The sequence below is a fragment of the Plasmopara halstedii genome (assembly GCF_900000015.1).
Source record: "Plasmopara halstedii genome assembly, contig: Scaffold_437, whole genome shotgun sequence".
Lineage (NCBI taxonomy): Eukaryota > Oomycota > Peronosporomycetes > Peronosporales > Peronosporaceae > Plasmopara > Plasmopara halstedii.
In genome coordinates this window covers 66855-87000 of record NW_020187357.1, presented here as the reverse complement: position 1 = coordinate 87000, position 20146 = coordinate 66855, and the positions used below count along the sequence as shown (strand labels likewise).

Sequence of the window (20146 nt, the reverse complement as noted above, 5' to 3'; positions counted from 1 at the left end):
AGCCCCTCACCAAACTATAGTTGCTACTTGAGGGTAATAGTATTTCTCTTGCTATTTGTATAATACTACGATGCGATTAGAAAGGGAAGAAGACATGTATGACATTATATCTCAAAAATAGGACCAAACGTTCTATTTTGTCTTTAAAGACAAAGTTCCTCAATGACATAGTCAGGAAGTCCTGGAGCTCGTGGCAGTCGCACGCCCGACAAAAAGTTGCTTAGCACGCCGTACACTGATTCGTACTGTGCACTAGCATCTAGTTGCATCTGCACTAGCTTGTTTAATTGATGAATTGTACGCGCAACTCTAGCGTTCTGAGAGCTACGCTGTACTAGATTCGAAAAGTGTGCGTCTAATAGCGCACAAATCCAAGCGCAGCACTTTGAAGCGGATGGTAGCGGTGTAAAGCGCCGCTCTTCCTTAAGAATCGCCATGATTTCATTCTTGCTACTTTCAACCTTCTCTGAAGCTTCAGTCAACTTGTCTTTGCTATCAGCTTCGTCAACTATAGTTAGCGCCAGCAACAACTTCTTGCAGATAGCTAGCACCAGTAGAACTTCCTCTACATCCAGTTCACGAATAGCACGATGAAGAAACACACTACTCGTTGGCAATCCCAAGAGTGCAATCACAAATCTCTCGCAAACAGCAATGCTATCAAGTCGGCCAGCTAACTTATTCTGTGTTTGAGTCTTCTTAGTGACATAATTGATAAAAGTCGAGTTGCTGCTCTTGTGAATAATGTACTTGATCAGTCGTACAATTGAGCGCTCATCGATATCAACGAGATGCACTATAGCGCACTCAAGCAGCGAAAATTGATTGTGTTTCATCAAGGTTGGTAGAAGTGTCGGCTCTGTACGGGATGACAATCGGTTGGTGCGTAGCATCGTTTCGAGCGGTTGCCATAGGGCAAGTTCTGTCGAATTCAAACACCGACGTGTCACGGTCTGCAACAAGCGGTACGACACGTATTCCCCCTCCTTGCCACCCATTCGCTTCTTTTCCTTGTTTAAAGCCTCATCCAACCGATGCGTAAAGTCTGCAGCTGTACGTGTGACCTGTGGATCTGACAGATCTGCAAGAAGCTGACTCTCCCTATCATCTTCACTGCAGAAATTCATCTTCCACGTTTTAGCATCTAGCGTGTCATTATTCACACTATTCGTTGCCTTCACATTTTCCCATTGAATATTAGTATCAGGCATTGAAGCTATCTCCGAGCCAACTGAAGCATTTGATGCCGTTGCTCCAATAACACTTGCTAATGTCGAATGTTTATTTCGCACATGAATCAAAAAGACACTACGCTCATAAACAGCAAGTACGGCATCACCGGCACCGACGCTTACGAGCTGGACAAGCTTGCCAATACCATCCTTAGAGCTCCGGCCAACTACCACCTCATTTTCTCTTTCATTGTCTTTTACCAAATTAACCTCCACTTTCGATACTGGTACGGCAAATTTTGAGTCCCAACCTGTAAACTCGAGAGGATTCTCAAGCGACGTGCTAACAAGGTACGTGTAGTTCCCGACACGACTAACAAAGTATCCAGAAACGGAAGGGCTAATGGTCTGCAGTTTACGCTTCTTGTGCACGGGAACGGAAGCTTCGTGCGTCGCTGAAACTAAGTCTGGCATATTCTGTGTAGCCACGAGTGTTAATGACTCTGTCAGTGCATCTCGAACAAAACGCAATGTTTGCCAACAGCCAAAGCGACCAATCATTGAGTACGAAAAGGTTTCAGCGTGGAAAGCGCAAGCCGACAACTCTTCATTGTCTGGCAAGTTTACACGATGACGTACAAGGAGAACAGCGCGTAAAGTCTCACCCAGGCGTTTAAAATCATATGGAATTACAATTTGATAAATCAACAGCTCCAGACGCTTGTCGCTTTGACCATTTGCCTTTTGCATTAGAATAGACAGGAACAATGTACCTTTGACGGAACTGAGATTGCCTGTTTCTAGATCAGCCCATACAACAGTTTCTTCAAACTCATCATCGTCATCCTTGTCTTCCTCTTCGACGGAAGTGGCATCTTTGACATCGTCACTATGAAATCCTTTCTTCATATCTTTGTCATACGTAACAAAAGAACCATCTTGAAATACCAAGACAATATCTTCCTTCAGTTTCGAATGCACGAGAAGTGAAAATACCTTTGACTTGGACTGCAACGGCGTACGTTGCCATTTCGTCACGTCCCGATCCGTTTCATGCCACATCGCGAGACCTTCATTAACAGGTAACGCCGTTGTCTTGTTCGTTTCCTGGCGTCTGACTTGACGCGCCTTCTTACTAGCACTAATACCAGGTGCACCACACACCCCAAAAAATACTCGTAATTGCGGGTGACGCGTCGCGGCCACAGACAGTGCGTGGGCGCTACCAGCGCGAAATGTCCAGTGATTGATACATTTACGCGTGGAGGCGCTAATCTCGCGCACATCCTCGGTCGATGTAAGCAGAACAAGTCGATCACTTTCCTTTGACAAAGAGGACGTTGCACCGAGCAGCGCCGCATCAGCAGGGCGACCACGCCATAACGAGATAGCCTGGTCCAGCTCCATGAAGTTTTCAAGGTTGAGATGAAGCCATTGGATGGGTGTGAGCGAGTAGCGAGTTTTAGCCAATGAAACACTGCGATGTGATTGATATTTATAACAAAGTATCAACTGCACCGTTTCTCATTCTATGAGCCGCTAGAGGTTGTCAATTAAGCAGCCGTTCAATCACCTCGACTATATCTTTGTATTTGATTAATTTGGAGGAAGGATGGAGGCCACAAAGTCCGAAGCTGGAAGCTTTTTTGATGATATGCACGGAATTTTTATTACGGAAGCACGCATTGCTAAGTAAGCGCATCAAGTTTTTCATTATGTTATGATTGATGCTTGTTGATAACTTTAAGGTTTGCTTTACAGTGGAAAAAACCCACTGCGTGAAATTAAAGATATGGAACCTGTGGTATCGGGCATATCTCAAATGTCACAGTCTACATTGCTACTTAAGAAGCGAAAAGAATTGCGTGAGATCGACGATGCTTTAGATTTTATGAAAGAAGAGTTTTCGCAGCGCATGGAAACATGTGACGCCCGCCAGCGTGAGCTTGACCGTAAGAAAGCTGAAATGAAAGAGCAAGTGGCACGTTTTGAAAAGTTTATCAAAGAAAATGATATGAAAAGAACACGAGCCGAATTAAAGTCTAAAAGCGAACATCGAAGTGGAGAAATAAATGAGGCTCGAAAAAAACAGCTTGTAATGCAATTACAAAAGTATGGACTGGAACGTGAAGCTCTCGAACGCAAACGCGATCAAATGCTTAAATATCGACAGTATCTTGAAGCTGTTGTTGAAATATCCGACAGTGAATTTGAAGAAATTGGTGATGTCCTTAATCGGCATGCTACACTAGTGGATACGAACAACGATTTGACAGCTCAGGTTCAATCTGCAGAAACTGATACCGACCAACTGCGCCAGCGAATTCGTACTGTAAAAGCTGAGATGCAAAACGTTGTGCTTGTTCAAAACAGTAGTATCCACGAGCAGCAACAACAGCTCGAAACTCTTCGTTCGGAAGCATTACGATTAGATCTAGACAGACAACGCAACGATCGAATTGCCAACGACCGAAGCCGAGAATCCGGTCAGATCGTGCTCACAGTGACAAACTTGTACAATCGACTCAATTTCCGAGACAAACTTTCAGTATTCCGAGGGAAAGAGATCGATGCCACACAACATGTTCAAAATTTGCTCAAGACTATCGCCACAAGGATTGTCGATCTTGACTATATTGTCAACAAGTTTAAGGAACAGGTATGGCAATATTTCTGCCTTCTCATTGCTTCTACCTCATTTAAAAACTGACGTAAGCTTATGATATTTATCACAGAATGCAATGAAGATTGGAAATAACAATAACTCGAGTAGGAATAACTCAAACAATGCCATAAGTGATGTGACTTGGAATGATCGGGCTGAAAAATTGACATCAGTAAAAAATGTAAAATTGCCACCACTTACTTAAATGGATTATAAAGTCAGTTGTTCAATAACTTTCGTTATGCTCACGTTTCTGATGTTCCAAGCAAGAACGAAGACCGCTACATTTCTGCTATAAAATTTGGGATTAAAATGTCATATCGTTTGCACCTCCTCTTCTCACATTTTGCGTGGGCATTTGAGTAATTCTGCTTGTACGACGCAGAAACAACGCCCCATTTTTACTCGGAGGATGGTCAAACAGGACGTAATCTCAAAAGTCCAAGACAAAGAGCGACAAATTACACATGGCCCATGCAGATGCTGCGAAACAACGTACCAACTGGACGTTAAAGGACCGATTCGACAACGACGGTGTGTATCAGACTGACAGTAGGTATCCCGAGCGAAATTTTGTGCAAAACCATTTTATAAATTTTTTAAATTACAGAGTTTAATTCTGGACATAAGTCGTCCTTTTGAATATTAAGAAAAATTCAATATACCAACAATGATTTCAATTTTAGTGTTCGGTACTTTATACAACTTATACAGTAAGATGGCTTAAGCATCCTTTAGGTAGAGATAGCTGGCTGGCTACATACGACAATCGCGGTACGCCCAACTTCTGGCCAAAATCAATGCGAAAAACCTCGACTATGGTTTTTCTCATTAACGCAACGTAATAAGATGTTGTAGCAACGTAAATTCGATTGGAGTTGCGCGCAGGTTGCTCGAGTTGTAGCCGAGATCGCGGGAAGGGGGACATAGATCAACACCCACGGGAGCATCGTCAAGTGTCGGACCACGCGAGTCGAGTCTGCAGTAAAGCAACTATCGCAAGTGCAGTCGTCCTTCTCTTTCCTGAGAGACTTGCCACGCGTTGAGCTCCAACCGTCTACTGCTAACTCGCCGGCTATTACAAGAGCAAGAGTAAACATTTTTTTGTTTTACGGAAAGAGTACAAGGTACCAAAGAACGTAGGGTGTTAAGTGACCAAGAATTTCTTGTCGTACTGCTTCTATAACATCAAACCAAGAGGTAAGTGATGACGTGATAGATGTCATTGTTTCGTCTTGTCATTTTAAATCTGTGCTAACAACAATCAATCGCCTATTCTTTTTATTTCACCATAGTTTCGTATCTTATCTCCCCCTTTTCAAACATTTCCTGTCAGTGAAAGAGGTACCTATTGCATTCACTTCATCGTGAGAGAATGTGATAAGACTGACAGATACAATAACTTCATTGCTCAGTCTTTCATTCTATTTCAGGACTCAAGCTTTTTGCCATTTAAAAATGTCGAATCCAGATAACGGAAACCCAACGCCTCTGCCATCTTTTGCAGCCGACGATTTCTTGTCTTCAGCCCGCTCGCCTTATAGCCGCAATAATAATCGCTTGCCTGCTGATCGCTCAGACGAGATGGACGTCATGGCTCAACTGGCTTCACAGTACTACATTCCAAGTCGAAACCGCTCGTTCTCGGCCCCAATTCATCCATCAGCTTTAGGCCCAGCCTGGAATACTTTTACGGATGACTCGTCAGTGTCAGCTGCTACACAACATCATTTTCAGAATCAGAATCAGCCTTTACAACCGCATCAGCCACCGCTTCCTCAGGGTCCACCACCTCCGATGCTTAATATCATTGTACCACCGCTACCTGGTGACGATATATCCGTCGGCGCTATTGGTCAAGCCGTGCAGTCTTTACAATTATCAAACGAAGAGAGATCCGAAGCAGTTCATGGAGACAGTGAAGTCGCATGCGTCCCTTTACCTGCTACATTTCTTCGTACAATTTGCGACCAATTGGAGTACTACTTTTGTGACGAAAACTTGCTGGGTGACTTATTTTTATTAAAAAATATGAATATGGATGGATATGTGAAATTGGACTTGCTGGCGTCATTTGGTCGAGTGAAAAAGCTTACGACAGATATGGATCAGATTAAAAAAGCTTTGGAATTGTCGACTAAATTGATTTTGAACGAGGACGAGACGATGGTGTGTCGGAAAGAACCATTAGCACCGAATCAAACGTATCATGGCAAATTGGCCCGTACAGCAATTGCGTACAATCTACCGGAAGATGCATCTGTTGCAACACTGCGTGAAACATTTCAAGGATGTGGCGAAATTTCATATCTGCGTCTGCTCAAGCAGAATACAACCACAGGTCGCAATGCCGTGCTCAAGCCTCCAATTGCGGCAGGAGAGACATACGCGATCATCGAGTTTGTGGACGATGAAATGACCAAGCATGCCGTGTTGACGTTGTCGGACCAATATAATTGGCGCACAGGCATGCAGGTGGTACTTTTTGATGGCACGAATTGTGATAAGCTAAAACAGAAGATGTTTCCAGTCGAACTAGGAGGAGATCGTCGTCGTGCCAAGTCAGCATCAGCAATCACACGTCCAGTGCACGTGGAATCGGTCGGAGAAGGTCTGGATGATCTTCGTGAAGGAAAGGTGAACACTGGTACGGTTTACTCGATTCGTGGAGCTGGTGGACTTATTACACCTGCGCGGCAAGATTCGGCTTGTATTTCATTTCGTCTGATACCGGATGAAGACGGTAACGTGGACATTCGACAAGGAGATTACGTTTCTTTTACAGTGGGAAAGAACAAAAAGAGTGGCCGGAAATATGCCAGTAAGGTCAAGCTTGAGTTTCGTCCCCCAGCAAATCTAACTGGTGAAGCCAATAATGCTAGTGCGACTACTGGACCATCGAGTGGAAATGGACAGAAGGATTATTTCTCGCCGTCGCCAAGTCGATGGGAATCGCGGAGTCGTGCTGCAACAGTTGGCGCTCCGTCTCAACCGACGGGGTTCCGAACACGATCGTCATCGTCTAACACGCGCCCCAAGCTGAGCCTATCGTCGCCGCGAATGTCTCAATCACCGGTACAAAATACTCTTGGTGGCAATCTCTTAGTGCCGCCACCTGGCATCGCAGTTAACGGCAGTACCCAGATATATCGTCAAGCAATTGGACCAGATGGCACGCGGGGCTTTGGCTTTCGTCGTACGGGTGGGGAACCGCCGGAGATGGCGTCAGATCTCAAATTTCCAGTCATGGAGCGTCGAAGAACGCGTTCTTCGGGTGGTGCCTGGTAATTGAGTGATAAATACTTGAACTGGCATGAGACACGAAGCGAAAGAGCTGAGTGCCATCTTCATGTCAACACACCACGCTAGCCAGCGTGATATTTCGAAGATGACCAAGAAGGACAAGAAGGCAACCAAAATTTAGGCGCTAGCAAAAAAATTATCGAAAGTGTGCTTTTTTATACAAGTGTAGCTCGTACTTAGCGCAGAACTAGCGGAGAATGCATCACTGAGTCGAAATCTACTTGACTTACTTTTGTTCGGCCTATGGGACCTAAACATACAACCTAAAGTTGCTTCCATCAAATCACATCCATGAGAAGTTTCTCGAGGTCAAACTATTTTCATTGTTAGCAATTTAAGCTACAGAAAATCAGATTAATATGCAGAGAATCTTTACGTCACATAGTATTGACGAGAAGTGAAAGTCGAGCTGTGGCTTAAGCTATAAAGCTATTCAGCTAGTGTTTGATAACAGGCAGGATTTTTGAGTTGAGAGCTGGTCAAAATTTTATATATATACCAAGAGATTGACATAACTTTTTGAGCCGGATAGATAACCTTAAGTCATCATCATTTTGAATTCCAGCAGTCTTGCCGTAATCGACCACTTGTTCACGTAAACAATAAGCGGATAGAGATATCGTAGTAGAAAGATGATATGGATTGGAGCAAAATCAAGTAATAGTCACCTCCTTCGATCAAAATCAACGATATGCGGTTAACTTCGACAATAAAGACAATAGTTTCTATAATAAAGGCAATAGCAAGCTGGAATTCTATAAAGAGACATTCACACAAAAGATACGATAACCAAGTGAATGTTCGCATACAATGCGAGAAAATTTCATAAAAAAGATTATACTGTAAATCTAATATATTATCTGTGTTAAATCAATTCGGCGTAAAAAATTGATGCTTCACGCAAGCTTAAGCTCGTACGTCTAGAGAATGGCGAGTATTCCGTCAAGTGACGCCGATCACGACGTTGCCGTGCGCGACACAGCGTCAGATGCATCGCTATGCAAACTTTCAGCCTGTCAGATGGGATACTATGTTGACCCTTTTATCCAGTTCTTTGTGAAGGCGCCGTCGCGCCGTATGCCTATCATCAACCGTGGCTATTATGCACGTGTGGCTGTTATTGAGACGCTCGTGCGAAAGTTTTTAGCCACAGAACAACCGAAGAAACAGGTAGTTATCTTAGGTGCAGGCCTTGATACCATGTTTTTTCGCTTAAAAAGCACTGAGGTACTTGCCAATTGCGAGTACTTTGAGCTCGATTTTCCCGATGTGACCATGCAAAAGGTGAGCACTATTAAGCGTCGTAAGCCGCTAATGGCAGCTTTAGAGCTTAGTACACCTACAGATTTCATGGCTGCAGTCTCTTCAAACTGCACAGAGCTAAACGTTCCAGGGTACCACCTTCTTCCTTGTGATTTAAGGGATCTGGACGCTACAACAGCTAAAATGGAAATGGCTGGCATCGATCACAGTGTTCCGACGCTTTTTGTGTCAGAATGCGTGCTCATCTACATGGAAGCCAAGTTTTCCACTCAGTTTGTAGTCTGGGCCCGATCTTTCTTTGACGATGTGAGCTTTGCATTGTACGAGCAAATCTTGCCCAACGATGCATTTGGAAAGGTGATGATGGCGAACATTGATGCACGCGGATGTAATCTACTGAGTATTTACGATTATCCAACGATTGAAGCACAGATTACAAGATTTACTAGTAACAAGTACGAAGTGGCTCAGTGCTGGGATATGAACAAGGTCTACTACCACTATTTGGATCCATCTGAACGCGTCAGGTACGTTAAATGACCATGTGGTGCTATTTCTTTTGGCTTTGGTCCATTATTTTTATTTTGGTGCGTTGATGTGATCAGACGCGAAAGACTTGAGATCTTTGATGAGCTAGAAGAATTTCATATGTTGCAAGCACATTATTGTGTCGTTGTTGCTAGTAACAAGGCCTCAAGCTCGAGCGCTCGTGCATTATCACTAGGAGACTACAAAACATAATGCTGAAGTGAATCATCTCACAGCAGAATTGCGCAGATAAACAAATTGGTAAAGCACACAGTCACAAATGAAGACAGTTCGGATTGCTATTCTGCTACTGGCTACCTGACTTAGCTACCAGCACATAACTCACCACGTGCACGTTGCTAATTTCGCATGGAGACTGACAAGCCATTCAAGACACTTGCTAATCCCTCATCTCTATGCCTTGTCCTCCTTTTCCAATCTTTTCGCCAGCCGTTAAGAAATAACCAAAGCACAATACAAAACATTTCTTTAGTTTCGATTGAGCGATTTACTGGTTCACGGCGCACTCGTCAACAATGCGTGCGAACTTGTGAATATGATTGATGAAGAACTCGCCTGTGCGCTGGTTGCTCACCTCTTCATCGATGAGAACCAGATCGTTGTTCAAATAAAAGTGCACGTCTAATTTGAGACGCGAGCCGCTAACCTTAAGGGCCATCAATTCGGCGCGTGCCTGCTCTACATCCACGCCTCGGAAAGCAGCAAGCTTTTTCAAGTCAATAGAGCGATACAATTTAATGTAAGAGCGCACAGCTGGAATGTGCTGCTGGCGGATGACCATATCGTTGAAAGCTTTTTGTTGTCGTTGTGAAGCTTCAGAACTGCGATTGATTGGAGCTTCACCCTTCGTTGCTACAGCAGGCAAAATAAATTTTGGGCACGAAAATCCGAAAAGCTCAGTCAAAGCTGAGATGTCACCCTTTTGAAGTTTACTCTGCTTGTCACCATACTTTTCGCGAATCAACGAGTGAATCTGGTCGTTTACACGGTGACCAGGACACAAGAAGAGTGCAATGGCCAGTAAAGCCATTGCTTTCTCCATAAGCTTGTGCAGCTGCTCGTAGTCAGCAAAACGCGAGTAGTAATTACGATTACGATTCACCTGCAAAATAATGGTCGAGAATGAGCGAATCGCAGCAGCAAAGTCCTCAAGCATGAGCTGTGCAAAACCCATGTGGTAAAACACAGAAACATGGCACCCAGGAGATTTTTCGTGAATCTGGGCCGTGGTCTTGGCTTCGCCACGAGAGCTTTTGTTGAATAAATCAATGGGTTCAAGCAGCTTCAGCGACGTGTAGTAATCTCCGAAAAGGACGTGAGCGCGGGCCAACGTGATAAGGCTGAAGTATCCTAGTTCCTTAACGACCTCAGACGTCGCCTGAACACCCTCCTCTTCTTTAAGAATCTCCACAATCTTAGAATGACGTACTAGAGCATGCAAATAGCCAAACACCTTGCTTGTATCCCATATATAAAGGTTCTCAGAGTATGAGGCGATTTCCTGCTCGCTTTTCGTGGCCACTTTAGCACGAAATTGACAGTATGATTGGTACTGATATACAAATTCATTGACAATATCAAATACCCACTGAGAAGGGAGTACATTAAGATCTAAAGTGCCATCTAGAACACCGTCAAATATTGCCACGTAAGTCTCCCACGATGCCACCTTCATGTCCATTCCAGGCTGAAGACGCGAAAAGAGATGACGAAAGTAAATTTGCTTGTACAATATCAAGAAGGTGGCATCGTCATCCACGAGTGATTTGATAGCGCTAGGTTCAGGCCATGAAGTCTGCTTAAAGTAATTATTCGTCAAATTATGAAATTCACGGTCATAAAGACGCGCCATCTCTGCCATGTTGCCTGAAATTAGATGCGTATACAAATGCGAAAACCATCCTTTAACTGTCTCGGGCAGTAGAAAGTCTGCAGGCTTTTCATCGCGACGATCTGCCATTCTGTTTAATCTTTATATTGTTTGTAAGCCAAATGACTGGTTTTGGCTTCCAATACGCATCTTGTCAAAAATGCGAAAATTTGCAATCATGAATATGAATATAACAAATAATATTAAAACTAATTTTATTGAAATCCTTCTGACAAGGTTCTTTGCTAAAAATGATGCGTGATCGTGGAGCAAAGTACACGCTTATGACTGAGGATTATGCGCCCAACGTGTCAAATGTGACACGTGAGTATGCACCAAAACGAGTAGTTTTTCTTGCTGGTATTGCGCTGTGTGGAATTGCAGTTGCTGGCATGCTTGTAACATTCTCAGTGCGAAGTGGTGTCACTTTCCCTGAGATTCAAAAGAATGTCGTTTATTTTGACGATAAAGATACAAAACCAGATGAAGAGGGAGAGAAATTTCAGTTAAAAGCATATCCTTCATTGATTGAAGATGGCGGTGATCTTGTGATCTCTTGGGAAGGAAAAACAACTTCTCCTCTCACCTCTCAAGATTACGTGACATTGAGTTGTGGTCCAACAACGGGAGATGACGATTTTCTTAAGAAAAAAAGCTTAAAAGAGACTGATGCAAACGACCATTCGATTCGCTTTTCTGATCTCTACATGCTACGATGTAACTACACCGCCGTGTACTTCAATTTCGACACGAAAACGGACAAATTTAAGCCTATTGCAAAGGTGGAAGTGGGCATGAAAGAGCGATTCGAGACACCAAAGCATGGTCATTTAAGTCTTACTGATGATGACTCAGCTATGGCAATAATGTTTAACTCAGGCTCATCGAAAACTCCTATGGTGAAATATGGTGAGAATGCTCAGGATCTTAAGTTCCATGCTACAGGAACGACAACAACTTACGGTGCTGATGACTTGTGAGTTTGTTGTTAAAATTTGGTATTATCCATGTACTCATTAGATTTGATTGTAGATGTCATGCTCCGGCCAATGTTCTTGGACAGAAATCCTTCCGCGACCCTGGTTATATGCACACAGTGATCATGACAGATCTAAAACCGGGAACTTACTATTACTACCAATACGGTCACGAAGAAGAGCACGCGTGGAGCCATGTGCGTCGGTTCAAATCAAAGCCTTTAGAGAGTGACAAGTACGCAAAATTTATCGCGTATGCCGACATGGGGGCGTACGTCGAGCCTGGCTCAGCATCAACAGCTGGAAGAGTATACGCTGATGTGATGGAAGGAGAATATGAGTCTTTTTTGTTGCACTTTGGTGATATCAGGTACTGCTAAAACATTGTGATATTGCAATGTTTAATCAGGTCTAAGATCGATACTATGTGATGCATCATTAGCTATGCGCGATCAGTTGGATACATCTGGGATCATTTTTTTCACTTGATTGAACCATACGCGACCAGGCTGTACGTGCAGCAATAAAAGCTGGTAGAAATTGTCTTCTGATTTGTTGCCTAACGTGTTCTTTGTACCGACAGGCCATACATGGTAAGTGTTGGAAATCGTAAGTGGCTTTAACTTTTTTGGGAATTATCAGTGTGATTTTAATAATGTGACGTTATTTTTATTTGCTTGAAGATGAATACGACTACAACCGAGGTGGAGAGCATGATTTAAGCGGTGGCATGCTGCCATACGGAGGAAGCTTTAATCCGTCTTGGGGTAATTACGGTATTGATTCGGCAGGAGAGTGCGGAGTACCAATGCATTACCGTTGGCATGGTAAAGAGCTTTTACTAGTTTGTGCGGTACTATAAGAGAAGCTTTTAACTTGTTTGCGATTTCTTAAGTCCCAAAGACAGGGAATTGGATCTATTGGTACTCTTTTAATTACGGTGGCATCCATGTCATTCAAATGTCAACTGAACACAATTGGACTCGAGGATCGGAGCAATATAATTGGTTACAGCATGATCTGGAACAAGTCGATCGCAATGTCACTCCCTGGGTAGTGCTGACTGCTCATCGTATGATGGTATTGCTATAAAGCTTTTGCAGAGTTACATTATGTTAATGATCTCACTTCATTTTGAATCAATTGCCAGTATACGACCCAGATGAACATTGAAGCTGACATGAAAGTTTCCTTTAAGTTTCAAGAGGAAGTTGAGGATCTGATCTATACGCACCGTGTCAATTTGATGATGGTGCGCTGAAACGGTCTCGTTTGGTGGTAGAATATACTAAAAAATATCATTAACTTCGTGTAAATAGGTGGGTCATGAACATGCCTACGAGCGTAGCTGCCCACTCTACCGTAAAGAGTGCGTTCCTGATGGAAAAGGTACAGTGCATATCGTCGTGGGCTCGGCTGGTTTTCCTCTGGGTACGCAAGACTTTTCATCAAAATACGGAAATTGGAGTCTTCGCCATGTCAACGACTACGGATACCTTCGTATTGCCTCAAGCCCGGAAGACATGAACGTACAGTTTGTGCTCAATAAGAATGGCGATATTTACGACGAGTTCACCATCACGCCGTGGGAGAATTGAGCGATTTCAAACTGATGTCTGCAGCATTTATATTTAGCTATCATTGTTATCATGCATTTTAATGCACTTCCCTTTGAACTTTGACAATTATTGTGAGTTTCTTACGAAGAGATGGAACAGGTAAAGTCCTCATCAAGCTGCACCAACCCCATTGTACAAATACCATCAGAACACCATTCGCTTTCACTGACTGTATCGCTGCCATTAGTGTCGACGAAAAAGCCATGCAAGCTCACACCATTAGAGAAGAAAGAACGAGATCGTCTTCGCATGAAAGAGCAGTCTCAGCGTCGCAGAGAGTTGATTAAAAATCAATATGAACTAGCAGAACAATTTCAAAAAGAAACAATTTCAAGTCGCGCTTGGTATCAGCAGCAAAGACTGGATGAAGTGCTTGGTTATCGATTAATGGAGCGTGATGTCGTTGAACCTCATCGGTCTCATCCTGCTGCTGCAGGTTATCACTTTCATGATTCAGTGCGAAAATTCACAGCAAAGTTGAGCTCACCGGTATTTCTATCATATTCACATGCACTCTGTCCTCCAACTCAGGCTCCAAGACTTTTGAAGCTTCAAGGGATTACAGAGTTCTCTATAGAAGCAGAATTTCTTCATCCAGCATGCCACGGATATATAATGGCGAAATGTGACGATTGTACTTCCATCTCGCCCGTCTTCTTTTTTACTAGCTTTAACAAAATATCTTTGGATGATGACGGGGTCATTGACAAGTCTGAATATGAGGATTTCAATACTCTCAGAGCTACGAAGTTTCATCAACAAGATAAGGAACGACAAGATGAAGCTTCAATGGCCGCGAACAAGCGTGTTCTCAATCCCTTGATTACTAATGGTATTAACCATGAACCTGGTTGTCCAACATGCAAGGAAACAACCATATCAGTAGGATGTCCAGGATGTGTTTCCATTCTTCGAAAAACACAACATAAATTCGAATCCACTCAACGAATCAAGAAGATAGAAGACGTGCATCACGAAGAAAAGGACAAACGTGCTCGACACAAAGCCTTGCAAAGGGAAGTTAGTGTTATGCCATTGCAACCACAAAATGGGAGTTCGAAGAATGATTTTAATCTTTTCTCGACCATTCCTTTCAATTGTCAAGCGACGAAAACGCCGTAAGTACCTCTTTTGACCTCCTTTGCTTAAAAGCTAATCTGTTTCATGATTGCCTGTCAAGGTCTAAAAATCTTATCATGCTTTCCATTAAAAGCCTACCAATTGGTCAGGTATGTCGTTACCACTAATGTCAGCTATTTTTCGATGCGTCGTTGACCTTCTCCTCATGATTTAGCTGCTATCCTTTCGGGTGAACTCTAAAATTTCAGTGTCGTGTTTGTATGAGCTTTATCGTGCGAAAAGTGACACATTGAATCGATCTTTACATCTTTTGCTGCCGACCACACGCGGTCTCTTTTATCTCGATGAACGTATTGCACCTGCTACAGATACACGAAATGGAGTTGATAATGGAAATTTTCTTCTTGAAGACTTCAACTTAACGCCTTCTAATGACAGCAAGGGTGTTGATTCTAGTTACATGAATAGCGAGTATTTGCTATTTGCGGTGACAACTTTACATTCGAAAAGCACGCCGCAACTCATCTTTAGTTATGTGCAGCTTAACTTTATCATTAAAGTACCAGAATACGAGACTGGTGATCCATTAGTGATATCAACCGATGGTAGAGATGATAGTGATTTACCTCAATGGACTCGAATCGTTTTTGCTACGTGCCTATTACCCAAAGCCGTGGATCTCGACCCTTTTCAAGTGCAAATTCGACCGTTTATCAGAGCTATGGACCTAGTCACACAAAGAAATGGATTTGTTATTGCAGCAGAACAACGTGAAGAGCGTGAGCGCCTATTACTTCTTACCCACGAAGAAGCTAAGGCAGTCAAGCTGACACTAAAGAAGCAGCAGCGAAATCGACAAATGCTTTCAGTCTCAAAGAAGAATCGACGAGCGTTGGAAAAGGTTGCGAAAGCACCGGCAAATCACGTCATGGAAGAAAGTCTGAGCAAATTGTAGTAGTGCAGTTCAAAATTTTTTAAATCTGGTCGTTTAATGGATGCAGATTTCTTGGGTCTCAGTACAAGTGCTTACAAACTTTTGAACATGGTGATGTTGTGAGCCATGACTCAAGACTTGAAGCTCTACAGCGCTTTGTGCTTTATATACAACGATGACGAAAAGTAAGGACTAGGATTGAATAGATTGGCCATCGATTGTGAAAGTTTGCAAACTGTTTAACACATTTAACATAGTGCTACGAGTTTTTGATGCTTAGCAAGTATCAGGTCGATGTCGATCACCTTTAGGATACTTTGCACAAACATTGCCATTAAATGTAGAAAGGAATGAAACACCGGCGGGCTTAAGCATTTGAACAGCTGCGTACAAAACGTTTAAGGTAAAGAGTGAACGACCTATATGTGATATTTTTTCATTATAGTGCAGTTGCGCTAGCACCACAAAAAAGCTCAATACGATCCAAGGCTTCGATTAGCTGCTTTAGTCCTTGCTATCGACGTCTCTGCGGTCCTGTTGCTGATCCATCACTAGCGCATTCGCGTCTCGTCGATCAATATTGCGTTTCACGAGCACACTGAAACCTCGTGTGACGTCTACCAATGCAAACGCTGTAATTAGCGCCAGACTGCCTGTCACCGTCTTGTGCAGAATATCGGCCACCTTGCTATTGCTTGGCATTCTGTTTCTTTTTGGGATGTCTATGTAGAAAAATAGTAACTCGTCATAACTGATAGCACATAATTTATAGTAATTATTATCAGCATTGACGAGCTCGTTATACTTCGATAACTAAATTCATTATTGAAAACAAAATGCTACGATCCACTGAATTGAGAATATGGCGAGCTTTACGCGTCAACTCGCATATTCTATCCTCTTCGTATAGCTTGAATTCACAGGCTACGGCGGAATACTCAAAAAGTATCAAGTATTTTAAAATCTACCGTTGGAATCCTGAAAAGACGAAGAAACCATACGAGTTGACGTATCCGGTAGATGTAAAAGAGTGTGGACCAATGGTACTTGATGCTCTTCTTAAGATAAAGAATGAACAAGACACGACGCTGACTTTTCGACGATCATGCCGTGAAGCTATCTGTGGCTCGTGTGCGATGAACATTGATGGCGAAAATGCACTTGCATGTGTAAGTCATTTCAAGAAAAACAAAAAATGGTTTGTACTTATCCATTGCCACATATGTTTGTTGTACGTGATCTTGTGACGGATTTCAGCAATTTCTTCGATCAATTTTCATCGATTGAGCCGTGGTTGCATTCTGCCAAGGCAAAAGGCGGAAATCTAGAATATCTTCAATCGATCGAGGACCGCAAAAAACTCCACGGTTTATACGAGTGTATACTTTGTGCATGCTGTAGCACGGCGTGTCCAAGCTACTGGTGGGCTCAAGACAAGTATCTAGGCCCAGCAGCACTTTTACAAGCGTACCGGTGGATCGAAGATTCGCGGGATAATCATACGGTGGAGCGATTACGGGCACTCGACGACGCATACAAACTTTACCGCTGTCACACAATAATGAGCTGTACTCACACGTGTCCTAAGGGGCTGAATCCCGCCCAAGCTATCCGCAAGATCATGGGCCGGCTTCACGAGATGAATAGCCAAATCAAGTAGTTAGTGACAACTGATGAATTTACACTAATTACACTTCTATATACCTCTGTATTGTAATCTCCAGTAAATATAATTAACCTGAAGAGAATAAGTGGTCCACGCTACATCTACGAGTCATTCTAGCGATCTCTCATAGCCACAGAATCAACTAATATACATGGCGGCTCGCTTTCTCAACCGTGTTGCCGGCGTTGGCGCCACCGTCGGCTTTGGCAGTTTTTGCTTTCAAGAGTGCATATATGACGGTAAGCTCGAAGTTTGTACTTTTCTAATGTAAACTATATGATAAAAAAGATGGAAGGGCAGTTCGCTTATCTGATAACTCTTCATTACCTTACGTAGTGGACTGCGGTCATCGTGCAGTGATCTTCGACCGCAAAGACGGTATTTTGGCAAAGTCTGTTGGCGAAGGCACACATTTTAAAATCCCTTTTTTTCAATACCCGACAATTTTGGACGTACGTTCGAATTACCGCCTCATCAGCTCACGCACAGGCACTAAGGATTTACAAAATGTCAACATCTCGCTCCGTTGCTTGTATCGACCAAATGCTGATAAGCTTTCGCACATCTATGCCGAATATGGTGCCGATTACGCTGACCGTATCTTGCCGTCTGTGGGCAATGAAGTGCTGAAGTCTATTGTGGCTCAATACGATGCCGTGGAGCTACTAGCTCGTCGTAACCAGGTGTCGCAGCAAATTGCGAAGGAGATGAACGATCGCTGTCGTAATTTCTTTCTGTTACTAGATGATGTGTCGATTACTCACCTCGAGTACGGCCCTGAGTTCACACGCGCTGTTGAGCAGAAGCAAGTGGCTCAACAGGACGCTGAGCGCCAGAAATTTGTGGTCATGCGATCTGAACAAGAGCGTCAGGCTGCGGTTATCAAAGCCGAGGGTGAATCTGAAGCTGCTCGGCTTGTATCTGATGCCGTTTCTAAAAGCGGCTCTGGTTTTATCGAAGTGCAGCGTATTGATGCCGCTCGCGAGATTGCCGAGACACTTGCCAAATCTCGCAATGTAACGTACCTGCCAAACCAAGACGGTGGCAATGGAGGCGTGTTGCTTGGTCTGCAGTAGCATAAGCGGCCTATTGTCTAAAACGGATCGTTAATATGAGCTAATGCATTTGATTTTATAGCTTCGGTGCATTTCATTAGATCCAGTAAATCAACATTTTCTTTAGGATCCAGTGATACATAATTAGGTAACAGACTCGTCCCTATATGACAATAAATATTGGGGAAACTGTCTAAAAATGGAATTCTCTAGACAAAAAATCGGTCTATTTTCTTACTCCTTGTACTTCAATCAAGAATCTTACAACAGAAAATTGTGAGAGCAATTCACTCCAAGCTAAATCTTATCGATTGCGTTAAAGATGGATCGTTTTAGACGACACTAGTAGCCTTATACCAAATGATTTCGATCTTGCAGTGCAAACAAAGATATCATGGCATGGACAGGGCATATTTCGAAATTTGCCCAGTCCAAGAAGTTTGTTTCGTCATTGAATCAAATATACTCAAAGGCTACTTCTCGTGCGATGCCTTTCAGCGAGCCCATCACAGACATATTTGTTCGAAATGAGGCAAGTCACAACATATCTATTACTTGTTCTTAAACGTAAACGCGTCCTTGGTACCCACTTTTGACGCATTCACGTAGGTTACGTGATTTTTGTATGAATTCGCTTCAACACCATTGTCGCCCTTTTATAAAGAAGACAAGCAGAGGACTAGGAAACGCACAACAGAATTTGTAAAAATGATACGACATCATTTATTTCGGCAAATAAGCGATCGTCGTTGTTAACGAAAAGGAATGAAATCAAATTAAAAAATAATGCTGTCAAAAACAATTTTGTATTTGTGAGTTGTAATTGATTTTTGAAATTGGTAGCAATTCATATATTTCCATATCCGTTCCAAGAAACTATACTCTCCATATTGGATTTCCATTGGCCTTCTGGGGCATGCCATGGCATTAAATGATGATAACGATATCACGGAGGCGTAATTTGTTGCTGGTGACATTACGCAATGTGCTAATATTCAACATCAGACTACGAATCGCCAGCCACAGGCGCCACAGAAGCTTCGTGATTTTCGCAACCGCTCGACATAACAAAATCGCTTGATGATGTCACGAAAAACTTCACGACTTTGGTAACAGTTTCGTGAACTGTTGACGAGCTGGTTGTTGGTCCCCACAAAATGGGACAGCCACTGACGAGTCACGCCAACTGGTTGTACTTCAGCAGTCTGACATCGGAACATGATCTGATTTCATCCTTATGGAAAATACGAAGGCCGTCAAGCATAAGCTGCTGAAGAATTTAGAGATTCTCTTAAAAAAGGCTACGTTCCGCGAAAAATGGGTGCTGAGAGATTCAAAGGTGTACGAGGCAACGTTCGAAAATGTGGCCCTCCACTCAATATAGCGGATTTGGGGGCAAGTTATTCAATTGTGATCATCCTGGTCACATGATCTCGACCGGAAAACCATTTAGCAATGGTGACGCGGTATTTGAATTGGGCGAAGGACTATAAGCAAGTTGGCTATTCAGCTGGCGCCACATCCCACATGATCCTGTACAGGAAGGACGTCCGCGAGACAGACTTTTGCAGTAGCCTTCGGTACATTCGCTAGCATCCAGCATCTGAGTTACAGTTTCAAATAAAGCATAAAATCACACGAATGCTGCTGCTCTAAGCGCTGCCGGTACTCCTGAGAGCTCGTGACCTGTGGAGTCGAAAAGGATCGCAAATAGTTTATTATGTGCTCGATGTATGCTCGGGTGTCAGCTAAAGGCTCAGACGTATAGACGCGTGAAGGCTCGGCCCTGTCGAGAAGAGCACCATTAGAGAAAAAATATAGACATGACTTGTTCGAGCTTGGACACAAAATTTAGTAACGGGGAATTCACGTCGCTTTCACATGTCAAACAGATTTTCATCTCAGATCACTGAAGCAGACAATCGTCCAATCGTCATTAAAGCTCGATACTGCAAAGAACAAGCGCGACGTGGCGTCAAGGAGGTACTAAACG

General features: G+C 43.1%; 7 protein-coding genes across 7 annotated transcripts; 5 read left to right on the top strand and 2 right to left on the bottom strand.

The window, feature by feature from the left end:
- Positions 1 to 143: 143 nt before the first annotated feature.
- On the bottom strand, positions 144 to 2579 carry PHALS_09897 (uncharacterized protein; the record flags this gene model as incomplete). The annotated part of the gene is made up of 1 exon (XM_024725230.1): positions 144 to 2579. One exon carries the CDS (start codon positions 2577 to 2579, stop codon positions 144 to 146), a length of 2436 nt encoding a protein of 811 aa, XP_024576028.1.
- Positions 2580 to 2784: 205 nt separating this feature from the next.
- On the top strand, positions 2785 to 4042 carry PHALS_09896 (Domain of unknown function DUF4200; the record flags this gene model as incomplete). The annotated part of the gene is made up of 3 exons (XM_024725229.1): positions 2785 to 2864; positions 2934 to 3831; positions 3908 to 4042. 3 exons carry the CDS (start codon positions 2785 to 2787, stop codon positions 4040 to 4042), a joined length of 1113 nt encoding a protein of 370 aa, XP_024576027.1.
- Positions 4043 to 4304: 262 nt separating this feature from the next.
- PHALS_09895 (uncharacterized protein) lies at positions 4305 to 5293 on the top strand (the record flags this gene model as incomplete). Its single annotated transcript, XM_024725228.1, has 6 exons — positions 4305 to 4389; positions 4552 to 4611; positions 4687 to 4699; positions 4998 to 5037; positions 5133 to 5181; positions 5253 to 5293. 6 exons carry the CDS (start codon positions 4305 to 4307, stop codon positions 5291 to 5293), a joined length of 288 nt encoding a protein of 95 aa, XP_024576026.1.
- Positions 5294 to 5421: 128 nt separating this feature from the next.
- Positions 5422 to 7125, top strand: PHALS_09894 (la-related protein 6-like; the record flags this gene model as incomplete). Its single annotated transcript, XM_024725227.1, has 2 exons — positions 5422 to 6304; positions 6368 to 7125. 2 exons carry the CDS (start codon positions 5422 to 5424, stop codon positions 7123 to 7125), a joined length of 1641 nt encoding a protein of 546 aa, XP_024576025.1.
- A 942-nt stretch (positions 7126 to 8067) lies between these two features.
- PHALS_09893 (leucine carboxyl) lies at positions 8068 to 9144 on the top strand (the record flags this gene model as incomplete). Its single annotated transcript, XM_024725226.1, has 2 exons — positions 8068 to 8930; positions 9009 to 9144. The coding sequence occupies 2 exons, from the start codon at positions 8068 to 8070 to the stop codon at positions 9142 to 9144; spliced, it is 999 nt and encodes a 332-aa protein (XP_024576024.1).
- Positions 9145 to 9439: 295 nt separating this feature from the next.
- PHALS_09892 (eukaryotic translation initiation factor 3 subunit e-interacting) lies at positions 9440 to 10912 on the bottom strand (the record flags this gene model as incomplete). Its single annotated transcript, XM_024725224.1, has 1 exon — positions 9440 to 10912. The coding sequence occupies one exon, from the start codon at positions 10910 to 10912 to the stop codon at positions 9440 to 9442; it is 1473 nt and encodes a 490-aa protein (XP_024576023.1).
- A 161-nt stretch (positions 10913 to 11073) lies between these two features.
- On the top strand, positions 11074 to 18174 carry PHALS_09891 (hypothetical protein L915_07998; the record flags this gene model as incomplete). Its single annotated transcript, XM_024725223.1, has 15 exons — positions 11074 to 11798; positions 11855 to 12169; positions 12242 to 12310; positions 12383 to 12408; positions 12483 to 12626; positions 12695 to 12879; positions 12950 to 13051; positions 13119 to 13384; positions 13507 to 13517; positions 13606 to 14536; positions 14599 to 14647; positions 14713 to 15399; positions 16356 to 16601; positions 17229 to 17337; positions 17435 to 18174. The coding sequence occupies 15 exons, from the start codon at positions 11074 to 11076 to the stop codon at positions 18172 to 18174; spliced, it is 4605 nt and encodes a 1534-aa protein (XP_024576022.1).
- Positions 18175 to 20146: the final 1972 nt, after the last annotated feature.